This window comes from Uloborus diversus, chromosome 2 (assembly GCF_026930045.1).
Source record: "Uloborus diversus isolate 005 chromosome 2, Udiv.v.3.1, whole genome shotgun sequence".
NCBI lineage: Eukaryota > Metazoa > Arthropoda > Arachnida > Araneae > Uloboridae > Uloborus > Uloborus diversus.
The window spans coordinates 22,859,066-22,871,887 of NC_072732.1; the positions used below are offsets into that span (position 1 = coordinate 22,859,066).

The window sequence follows — 12,822 nt, forward strand, 5'->3', positions numbered from 1 at the left end:
TCTATGATCAATTTACAAATCACATGTTTATGAAACAAATAAATATACCAAATCACATTGAAATTGCCCTTATACAATCGCCCTTGTGATGAAGTTAAGTTGTCAATTGAAATATTTTAAGTTATTGTCGTAGAAGATTATGCAGTCTTGAACTAAAAAAGAAGGAGTTTTGAAGGAGTTAAAACAAAAATGAAGGAATTTGAAGGGCCCTTCAAAAAAATTTCCTATTGGAGGAGTTTTGAAGGAGCGTACGAACCCTGGACTAGCAAGTTGCCAATGAGTTAAACTAAAAAATTTAAACCAAACTCATCAAATTATTTGATTACCGTCCATAAATGCAATTTTGTTAAACATAATTTCTACCACAATACTCCAAGCAGGGTGATGATGATACTTACAATAAAGTAGATTTCCAAGAATATGATTTAGTTTCACCTGACATTTTTTAAGGAAGTAGTAGTCACAGTAGTCTGTACTTACGAATGCCACCCGTTATTGTTTATTATTTTCAGTTTACTTGTTCTGCATTGATAATGCATTCCGTTAGAGAAGGGGTTATGAAGTTAAAAATTTGTAAGGAATTTCTTCGCAGTAAAATTAGTTCTAAGTAAAAGTACTGGACTTGAAATGATAAAATTAAAAAAACAAAAATGATTTTGTTAAAAAATAATAATAAAATAGCACAAATGTTTTGCACCAACTTCACCAAAAAGTATGTTTTAAAAGATTATTGCAATGCTTTGTCCAAAATGTTAAACAATAAAATAATATCAGATGTGTTTTTGTGCTTCAGAAACCTTTTCCCTAAGAAAACTGGTCTTAAGAGAAAAGAACTATAAAAATTTTCAATTTTGCATGCATACAAGCATAAACAAGCAATCAAGTCTGGGATTTGCTTTTGCCATGCTTGTGCTTTTTGCTCTCCTTTCCTTCTTTCTTCTTCTTTTTTTCTTCTTTCTTTTCTGAACTCTTTACTTCAGAATCTGTGTTCTTTTCTTCATCCTCCTCATCTTTGTCTAACTCGTCATCAGCATCGTATTTCTTCTTCTTGTGAGAGCGCTTGTGACTTTTATCTCCATCTGGTTTTTCTTTCTTTGCTTTTTCATGCTTCTAAAAATTGAGGAATATTAATTTGAGCACATTAGGGTTTGAAACAAAAATTAGAAAACACACTTCTTCAAATATCTTAATAATACTAGCGGGAAACGCTACATTTATAAAGCAACATTCAACATAAATAGGAATAAACGTTAAATAAATTCTTCACAATATAGAGAAAAATTACAGAAGGTAGAAAAGTACACAGATTGACTTTATAAGATATCAAATGGTCAGCAATTTTTTATTTATTTATTTATTTATTTATTTTTTGGTTAGAACCAAGTATTAAAAAAGTTAGTTTATTATTTCAAGATTTGTGATGATTATATTGTTTTCAAAATAATTATTTTATAACCATATTTGCAAAAAATAATGAATTTTGAACTCAGGTTTCATTTTTGCAAAGCAAACACTTTCTAAATCTAATTAACAGCAGATCATTTATGGCAATTAGCATTCAATTGCAAAAACCACTGCATATTTGGCAGAAAAGATCTACGGAATTTGCAAGTTTTCCCCCTGTGTTTGATATGAATCAGATTCTTAACATCTATAGCACTAAAAGAATAATTTGTGTCCAAAAAAAAAAAAAAAAAGCATTAAGCTACAGCATTAATCTCCAAGAGTCTTCTGTAAAATTAATTTTTCTGCCTGTAAAATTCACCCGTGTCTGTTTGAATACTATCTCATGGTGTTTGACTTAAATTTGATTGACTGCATAATGTTTCTTACCACATGGACCCTTTATGCTGACTACTTTTCTTAAAGTCCAAACATATTTTCCGAAAAAATATCAACAGCTTAAAGAACAGTTGTCTTACTCACATTCAACTGCAAATTTATTTCATGTTCATAAGAAATAAATAAATAAATAAAGTATAGCCTCCTTTTCTGTATCTTTAGCAGCAATAAGTGAAGAGTTTCACCCTTAATAATACTTACACAACAAAAACCAATACACAACTAGCAGCAGACATTTATTTTACCTGCAGAATATGGTCCAATGCAATAATAAAATGAGGAGAGATGATAAATCTAACAAATCGATTAAATGAATTCCAAAAACTACACCATAATCCTAGGTTTTTGAAAATGCTTAAATATATAAAAGATTTTTGCAATGAAATAACACTTTTTGGAGCAGTGTAAAATAGTAAATGCTTCCCTCCTCCCCCTTCAGGTTTGACTTCTCCGTTATTGAAGGAATTGTGTTGGGCTAAAGTTACTCTTGTAAGTATTTTGACCATAGTCAAATTTTGCTTGTTGCGTTATTGTTCATCCAAGAAAAATGCTTAAGTTCAGGAGAACGTACAAATTGTACTTTTGTATACAGAGTTATGGTGCAAAAAATTGGTTTGTGATCTTCACAATAAAGTAGCATCAGGCACCCAGAGAATAAAAGCATGGCACAGTCAATTTCTGATTATTGGCAGGACTCTGAAGGGGCATGGAAAGACTTGTGCAGAAATAAGTGGTCAGTAGTTATTATTTCACTTAGACATCTGGATTTCCAAATCCAGGCTTCAGATTCAACTCCTAAAAAATTTGGATTACAACAAAACTTCTCATAATACAGTCGACGCTCGATATAACGACCAACTCTGTGCCAGAGAAAAAGGCCGTTATAATGAGTGATCATTATAAGATAGAATTTTTTTAAAATATACACATGCATCATGCATGTTCCGTTGTTCCAATACAATTGGCATTTTTTAAAAGATTCCATTAAAATGCCCAAATTATTTTTTATCATGGGATTTTGTATTTTTAATTATGAGTGCAAAATATGACAAAAGATTTCTAAGTAGAAAATCTAGGAAAAATTGTATTACAGTAATTACAAATCATTTATTTTCTGAAGATAAAATCAGAAAGAGTTGCTTTCCTTTTTAGCACATATGATTTTTCAGGGATGAGAGTGGTCAGAGAGCAAAAAGGAGGAAATCCAAAAAAATTTCGTAAAAGGGATGATATCCAAAACCGCATCAAAATAGAACATAGAAGCCATGATATTCAAAAATTCAATAAAAAAAGGCTAATTTACCAGTTTTAAAGGTAATAGGTATTTAAGTATAAGTAAATTTTAAAATTAGGTCTGTTTGTAAAGTAAAAATTTACAACATAGAAAAATCTAAAATTTCTTTATATGGTAGAACAAACTTTTCACAGTAAGAATTGAAAATAAATAAATATATATGTATATAAACGATTGGTTATCTTTTTCCTTGCATTGGAACCCAAAATTTGTCTTTAAAAACTTCCTAATACGATTTCGGAATCAAAAGAACAACTTGCAGCCGCCTCATTTAATTATTAAATCTCGAAACTTTTAACAGGCTGTAAAGTCTAAACGGTTTGAGATTCACCATAAATATTTTTTACTTTCTTAAATACACAAAAAAAGCAACCATGCCAAGTTTCAATAAAATTCGAGACTGTGGGTGCTATGCCACATTTTTTGATCGGCTTTTGCATTTTTTCCAAAATAAATTAAAGAAATAAAAATATTATTGAAATAATGAATAAAATAAGCAGATATAAGGTATCATATAGTGAAAAACCACCCACCATTAAAAATAATTGAAATACTTGCAGGATGCAAAAAGATTGAAGTCTCAAACGAAGCATGCATATTTCGGCGCAGTATGTGTTTGACATCGTTGGCATGATTCCAAAACATACGTTTTTGGCAGCTGTCTAGGAGGAGGAAGAATCGAGGGAGGAAAATAGAAAAAATAAGAAATTGGAAACCGAAAATTTGAAAAAATCGGATTTTTTTCCGATTTTTGAGAAAAATAAGGCTGAGAGACAAAAAAAAAGGAGGAAAAGGAGGAAAGGTTCTAAAAGTCAACAGAAAAAGCCGGAATTCCGGCAAAAGCCGGAAAAATCTCATCCCTGATTTTTGCAAAACATAATTTTCCATTCAAAGAAACACTAAAAAGTCTCTTGAGCATTTGAAACATTTCTCATACTGGGAACTTTGGTCTCAATTTCTTCTTCTTCATCTGATCATGATACATTAATTTGTTTTTGTGCACAATATCGAGAGGTACTTCATTTTCTGACAGACACGTGTTTGACACATTCTAAATCATAATTGATTTTAGCATAACAGTCAAAGATTAACACTTTTACTAATTTCATTTCTTTTTAGAAATTTTTTAAAGCATTTCATTTTCTTCATGGAAATTTTCATCTTGGATTGCCTGACAAATCATTTAAGCATTTTTCCTTTGCTTTTTAAAATAAACATGGTGGAGGCAATTCTTGATGGTCTTTTCGGAATTCCATGCTGATTTAGAAAGATGCAAAGCTGTAAGGATACCCACTTTGTAATCTTCACCTTCTTCCAGTCCGTAAACGGTAATGAAGCTCATTTCAAGTTACATATTAGTAGCATTGGGAAAAATACCAGGAATAGTGTTCGCTGAATTCGGTCGTTGTATTGGATTAAATGATGCAGAACGGTCGTTATAGCGGAAGCAAATTAACATAGAGTTCATTGGAACAAAGTTGGGACCATTACCACTGGTCGTTATAATGGATTGGTCTTTATAATGAGCGTCGACTGTAGTATCTCATCATTGTAACTATCATAATTGTGTCAGACAGATGCTAAAGACTTGATGAGTCAGATGTAGCATGCGAGATCACGTTTATTGTAGAATAAAAACCATTATGAAAGGATGGTCAATTTTATCTTTATCAAAAAAAAATTTCTTCTTTATAAACAACAGAATTTAAGTACATATTATTGCTGGCATATTTTAGCTTCGGGGCTAAAAATGTTTAAAATCTTCAAGAGGAAGAACATTATTGTATGCAAATTAGTTTCCTCATATAAAAAGAGGCATTTTTGCTTTAAGGTTTGATTGAGATGCTGAATTCCCAGTACATTGTCTTATGTGTAAGATGTGTACTTGTTTTTATTTAGATATTTAATAAATATGTTACTGTTGATTAACTGTTTGGTTTTTGATGTCGAAGCTGCAACTCTGCTATGTTGGAAAATTTCCAACAATTATCTTGCAGTATTCAGCTTGTAAACTATTTCCAATTGGTAGATTTATAATAACCTAACATTTATTTGGATTAATAAACATTGCATATAGATTTTTCATTTTTAACTGCTTGAAAATTTAACTCAAATGTCAATAAGACTTCGAGATTTGAATTCTAACACTGTGCTCAGATGGAGGTATTATTATGTATCAGGTGGGGGTTCGGATTTTTTTGTATTATTCAAACATTTGCCTCTGTAAAATTCTAAAATTATTGACATAATTTTGTAAACTTTTCGGTAATTAACAGTACCCTTTATAGATTACTTGCATACCTCCAAACCGTAAGAGTACCAACAGTTGAGAACACACAGAGTTATAGCAGAGTAAAACACTCTTGAAAAAATGCAATAAAATCCCAACATTTGGAAGTTTAGAAAGAATGGACCTATCTTATTATTTTGCATATTACTATATGAAAATAAAACACCTTGTATTAATGCATCAATTCCAGAATTATTTTCAGGATTTATTAACTAAAATAGATTCACAACTGGATTATGCTTGCTTTTAAAATATATATAAAGTTATGAACCAGAAATCCTTTCCCCAAAAAGATGTATATCTGAATGTCATCCAAATGTAAAACTTTCTGCAAGAATTTGAAAACATGAAACTAAGATACTGTTTAAGCAATTAGTGAAGAGCTTACACTTCTACTTATGGAAAAATATGTACAAAAGTTTGAGGTTGTATGTACAAAAGTTTGAAACTGCCAACTGAGGTAACTTTGGCCTTTGAAGGAAACATTAGTCTAACAAAAGAAGAGATTGTCTGCTACTGTATTAGGCATAGGAGAAAGATTATCAATTATTTGTTTCAGGGACCTAAAAGATAGCAGCACTGGCTTGACTAAAGGGAGGAACCAGTTTAGACGGGTCAAAAAATAAAGCTGGAATAGTTATTCACCAACCATTAAGAAAGTTTGTGTGAATTCTTTATTCAATTATACTCTACAGGGTGTATTAGTGCAGCGTTTACAGACTTTCAGGGCAGATAGAGTACACCTAGATGATGGGAAACCACATAGCAATGCATGGTCGGAAACGCTTTCCTGGTGGGGTAGTGACGACCCAAATGACCAAAAAGACAAGATGCGAGTAAAAAGAAGAAAATGTGTATTATCCTTAATACAGCAAAATACTAAGAAAAAAAGATTATGAAGAAGCTAACAATTGTGTGTCATCAAAGTAGGTGTTCGAATTTACGATCCCGGTCCTAACATCTCCGGTGCATTGAAGGTCAAACGTCAAAGCGAGCGAGGCAACAAAAACCGCGTGTGCGCATGCACCGTCATCTGTTGCTTCGGTTTATGTAACGACATCTATTGTGTACACCTGACAAAAACTTACCAGCTTTTTTGCAGCATTAAAAATAATAAACATGTTTTCTGCTATTATTCGTGTCCAGTCTTTTTTGTGCTTAGTGCGGTCACTATGGAGTCAGGAAAGCGTTTCGACCATGCATTGCTATGTGATTTCCCATCGTCTAGGTGTACACTTTCTGCCCTGAAAGTCTGTAAACCCTGTACTGATACATTCTGCATATGAACCAAACTCTGCGATGATATTATTATAAAAAAAAATTTAAAAAAAACATAACAAGAAATGTGAAAAAAAAAAGGTAGAAAACATGACTTATAATCAAACACCTCAAAAACATGCAATTTTCAACTTTTTTAATCACAATTAGGTTAATATTCTTAGGACATATGTTGTTAAAGAAAAAGAAAAAATGCTATGATTTCAGATAAAAATTGTGGTTTCATTAATGCTCACCAGATGGCGACCACCCATGGATAGTAGCTTCTAACTACACTATTTCTGGTAGAAATGACTTCAAAAAATTACAAAGTGTCCCTTCGTTGTAAGGTTGTTATCAAAAGGAAGATAATTTTTGCGTTTGCTGCCTAATAATTTTCATATTGCTCATTATTTCATTTTATTTTCTTTTTTTTTCCCCTTATAATAATGTCTCCTTCTGTAAAATATTGTTATCAGTTAGAAACAGGACTTCAGCTGTCCCGTATGGAAGTTTCCCGGGATTCGGGACAATTTTTCAAAATACGGGACTGTCCCTTGAAAACCGGGAAGTCTGGCAACCCGGCTACTGGTAGTACTTATCAACTTTTTGTTTCTTGGGTCAATGTTACCCCCAAAGGCCAAAGGTACCTCAGTTGATGAAATTAATATTTTTAAAAGATAATTTTGACTTATTTTTTTTTTTTTTTTTTAATTTCTAATGGCAGATTATCAATAGTTACAGCAAAAAACAAGCATAAAGATCAAAGAACACAGAATCCAAAAAAAAGAAAAGCTGAAACAGAGTCCATTAATCTAACATATCTCTTGCTCCCAGTAACATTTGACAAGAAAAGTCTTACACCGAGAAGGACAGTTGAGACGTGCAGAGTTCATTACCTTTCGAGAGTAGCATATCGGAGAAAGAACAACGCAATTTCGGAAAGTATGCTTTGCACAATAATGTATAAAGCATACTTACATGGAAATGAAATCGTTTTTAACTATGTGACTAAAGTCATTATCAACCATAACAAAAAAATAAATAGATAACAAAATGAATAAAATAATTGATATTTAACAAAAAACTAGAAACATATTGTATTTTACTATAACAACAAGTACCTAAATTAAGCACCAAATGTTGAAACAAAATATTAAAAAAACATTAAAAATATTTACATTTGACATTATGAAATACTTGAAGAATATGATGTGTATGTTCCCGAAACACGCCCACAGTTTACATCGGATCTCAACCAAATTTGACGAGGAGGTACTTGGGCACCTTAGAAGGAATGTTGAGAGGGTTTCAAACACCAAAAAAGAACTGAACCGTTCAAATTCTAATTTTAGGACCCGAAAATGGCATTAAATGGCTCTTTCTACCCGAAATAAATATCTGATTTTCTTGACTTAGGTACCATTTGAAATCTTGGGGAAAATACCCCTGAAATTGATTTACTTCCTTTGAATTTCCAAAAAAAAACCATGGGTTGTAAAATCATCGGGACAAAAGTTAAAAGCATTTTTAAGACTAATGGAACTCCGATATCAAATCGGAAATTTATCGTTTGCTAACAAGCTCAATTTAAATTAGCGTGAATAAAATCATTTTTAATATGTTGCCATTTTTTCTCCCGACTGTGAACAAATAAAATTTTTGCTTCTTGCTTTGAAATAAAACTTTCCTTTTTGATTATGTTTTGGCCATTTACTTTTTTTTTTTTTGGACTACCAGCAGATGATAATCAAAGATTTTAGATGCGTTAATGGAATAACGAAAGTTAAAAATCGTTATTTTGATGGGAGATTTACAGTATTTTTGCTTTCCTTCTCTAGTTGAAGTCTAATTGTTGAACTCATGTCACTTGACATAACTTTAATTTTCTAGGTAGACCCTCCAAATTCGGGTGACGCAGATAGTAATTAATGTTTTAAAGCCGCACAAAATATCTCAAAGCACAGATCAATGCAGAGAGAGACCGATATTACACATTTTACATTCATACACAGTGTCATGTCTTTTTTTGTGCTATGAGCAAACTACACATTTCCTCCAAATTTTTTCGCCATCTTTTTCAGTATACTATTTTGGAAAGTAACTATTATACAAAAGACTCTGCTTCGAAGGAACATTCACAGGAACATTCTTAGCTAATTCACTGTAATACTTAAAAATATCCGCAGTTGGATCCCCATTCATAACTTTAGATATTTCCTCCTCAGAAAGATATTGCAGTCATGTAATCCCATTGTATAGTCATGGTTACACATACTCAAATGAACAAAAAGTAAAACCCATGCTAGAATATCTCCTATATACTATCATCTTAAAATAAAATCTCTACATAGTATAAAATGAAGTCTCCATAAAGCGTCTGTGTGTTTGAACTCGCAAAACTCGAGAACTACCCGGCCGATTTTGTTGAAATTTTCAATTTGTTCCTTTAAGCTCTGAGAAGGTTTGCAGGCCAGTTTGAAAAGAATTCGATGAATAGTTCTTTTTGTATTCCAATTTAGGCCCAATTTTCTCATAAATTCCCGATGATGGGTGTGAAAAATTACTTGAATATATTAATATTATATATCGTTGGAAAGTAGAACTTTCCGCGTTCTACGCAATTTGTTTCAATGATCTAACTTAATTATGACGGGAGCTATTTGCATTTTTAGCTCGAATTTGTTTAGGTTTAGCTGAAATTTAGGCGCACTACTTTCTTCATTAAATCTATCAATAAAAAGTGAAGTTTTCAGTTTTCTTTTTCACAAAACTGAAAAGAGCAGCTTTTTTTACTCCAGATCTAACTTGACCTATGGTCGAAAAAGTTTAACTCTCTATCTCCATTCTAAAAAAAACTACAAAAAAAAAAAAAAAAAAAAAAAAAAAAAAATACAAGCAAATTAAATGAAGTTCAAAAATCTGTTCTCTATACACTCTCTATGTTTTTAACATTTTATTTTGCGTTTTCACGGTAACGCTTTTTGAATCTATTGTTTATATCCATCTTTCTCATTTTCAATTCTTAAACTTATTTTACTTTGTGTTTCTATGGTTACGCTTTTAAATCCATCTTTTTTAAGCACTTTTCAAGTACTTTTCAAAGCAAAAAAAATGTTTTCAAGGCAATATCATAAATTTGTACTAAAATATTGTATGAAGATTTCATTCAATGCAAACATATAAATAATAGGTAATAATATAAAAAAAGTAAAGAAAAACAAAATTGCCTTTTCTACAACAACAGACTCTGATAAAAAAAAAAAAAAAGATCCACTGTGTTGAAAGTTTTTCCGCAAATGTCTGAAAAACTTCGTCATAAAGAGGAGCAGGTCCTACGAGGTTTAATTTTGAAATCTTCACATTCAAAGAAGTATATTTTATAGAATATGCAAGTTAATATTTATATATAAAAAAAAAAGAGAGAACCTTTCCTGGGTGGTTTTAATTTTTATCAGAAGAAACCACGATGCCTAAATTTAATGGAATTGCTAGAGGAGGTTTTGATTGATAGTGGTTCGTACACATATAAGGGCGGTTAGGATCAAAGACACAACCCAGAAGGTAATTTCCGGTTGCACTAAGTTTAATAGTATTAGACTTTTGATAATTATTTATGGGTATCAATGTATAAATCAATCAATTGATTTCATACAAAATCACCTGTTAATTTCACCGAGCTAATCGGGGGGGGGGGGGGGATAACTTTTAAAACTAAGACCCCTATTACGTAAATATACATGTGTACAGCAACTACTTTTGATACATATAAAATTCATTCCTTATGTTAAAATAATTTATGAAGTTAAAATATTGCACAGATAAGTGCCTGTTGATAACCAGCAACAAGCAAAGGGCCTAACTAGGTTGGTCCTAGTCAATTTATTTGACCCCAATGAATATCAATAACCTTCCTTAAGCTATCTACCCCTTTGCTGATTACAGCCTCTTCTGGTAAGCTGTTCCAAATGCCCCACAGCCCAACAAAAGTAGTAATTTTGAATATTTGAGATAAAGGGGGAAAATTGGAAGTAGGGAGGTGAAAGCATAACAAACTCTACTGGATTTCCAGTGAATAACCAAAACACAATCACCCGTGTTATATACCTTAATTATTTTAGCAGACATAAAAAAATGATGTACTTATAAATTCTACTTTACAAAATTGTATAACTCAACTTTATCATTAAAATACAAACTTTAAGTCAAAATGTTAAGTGCTCAATCGCTTAAATTAAAAATTTTTTCTAAAAATCTGTAATAACCAAGAATTAGCTAATGATAAAATTAAAATCAAAATTGCAAAATTAAGCAAGTATATATGTAATTAAACAAAACAAAAATAATTAACATTTTAGTTATTAAAAATAATATAAACAAGCTAACCTTATGTAGCATGTGTCAAAATAATTTCTAATTGCCAGAAAATATAAAAATATTTACAAGATGCAAAAGGGTTCAAACCTCAAACAAGAAAAGCAAATTGTCACGTATTAAGTTCAATGCTGGCCTGTTTCCCATAAAATAAATCCATTAATTTTTTACTAAAATTAAACATAAAATACATCATAAAATTAAACATAATCTAAGGTAGCATGCATGAAAATAACATTTGATTAGTCAAAATATTTAAATATTTGGAAGATGCAAAAAAAATTCAAATTTCAAACACGAGAAGCAATTTCCCGCGAAGTCTGAGTAAGTTCAACGTTGGCATGTTTTCCATAAAATAAATTTATTAATATTTTACTAAAATTAAACATAAAATATGCTAATCTGAGGTAGTATATGCGAAAATAACAATCGATTAGCCAAAATATTTAAATATTTGCAGGGTGTAAAAAGATTGAAATTTCAAAAAACAGAGAAATTTTTCGCGAAATTCGGGAAAGTTCAATGTTGTTATGGTTTACAAAATAATTCCTTTTTTAGACATGGAAATTAAACAAAAAATAAACTAATCTGAGGTCCTATACGTCAAAATAGCTTCCGATTGTAAAAAAACTTCAAAATATTTACAAGATGGAAAAGGATTGAAATCCCAAACAGGGAAGCGATTTTTCGCGATGCTGCAAATCGAACGCATGTTCAGAAAATAGCATTAGTAAAATACTTTATTAAAAGTTTTAAGCACAATCCGATGATTTTTGAAAGAATTTAAGCACCAAGAAACTTTTTCAAGGTTTTCAAGCACTTGAAAATGAACTTTTTTTTTCAAGCACTTTTCAAGGTTTTTCAAGGGCGTACGAACCCTGTTGGAGGGGAAGTTCTGCATGATGGTTTTTTTTTCTCTTTTATTTAAGCCTGATTGTTGAATATACGTCACTTGACACAATTTTTATTTTCAAAGTAGACCGGGCAATGCAGCTAGTTGAAACTATACACAACCCCTCCAACATGAGTACGTTTCCCTTTTCAAGACTAGTTTGGTTGTTTGCTGACTAGTACATTGATTTCTGGTTGCAGAGCTTAGTTCGGTTGAGCCTCCCCTTTTCTCACTCCATTACTTTTAGCTACTTTTTGAACCAGGCCAAGATGAATTCCGAAAAAAATTCTAATTTTTTGGTATTTTTAAGTTATTAAAATGATAAAAGGGTGTAACCGAACCTCAATACTGATTTTTTTTCTTCCTTACATATCATAAAATAAACTTACCAAATTGTCATCACTGGATTGCTCATTTTCATCTTCGTCAGCAGAGGCATCTGCCTTTTCAACTTTAGCTTTCTTACTTTTCTAGGGAGAAAAGAAAATATATCAATGAGACAATCTCCATATATCGAACTTCCACACATCAAAATTTTCCATACATCGAAATCCCAGCAAATTTTTTTGTTCATTGTATAGAAAAATTGTTTCTATATATAGAAAAAATCTCTATATATCGAAATTTTTTTCGAGACATGCGTAGATTTTTCTTCCACTTTAGACTGTCTCATGAAAAATGAAGGTTAGAGGAGAAAATTACATTCACTAAAGATTACTAGGGAAATCATAAGGAATCTGGGGTTGAAGGGTGTGTAGCTAAGTCGTTGTTCCGTTCTGAAGTTCTTAAATTCTCTCAAGTTTATTTTAAATCTATGTTGTAACCAGTAGCACTGTAAAATCATTTTAAAGTTATCCCTTTTGTCAGTTGATT

The 12,822-nt window shown here is 31.2% G+C and overlaps 1 protein-coding gene across 2 annotated transcripts in view; it reads right to left on the reverse strand.

Moving 5' to 3' along the window:
• Positions 1-255: 255 nt before the first annotated feature.
• The window catches only part of LOC129216903 (hepatoma-derived growth factor-related protein 3-like), a 29,042-nt gene continuing 16,475 nt past the window's right edge, over positions 256-12,822 (reverse strand). Inside the window, exons 6-7 of one of the 2 annotated variants that reach the window (XM_054851120.1) lie at positions 12,339-12,419; positions 256-1,110 (exon numbers count right to left, since the gene is read on the reverse strand). In XM_054851120.1, the coding sequence (XP_054707095.1) occupies positions 880-1,110; positions 12,339-12,419 (312 nt within the window). In that variant the 3' untranslated portion in view covers positions 256-879. The remainder of the gene's footprint in view (positions 1,111-12,338; positions 12,420-12,822) is intronic. The other variant, XM_054851119.1, reaches the window with a different exon arrangement.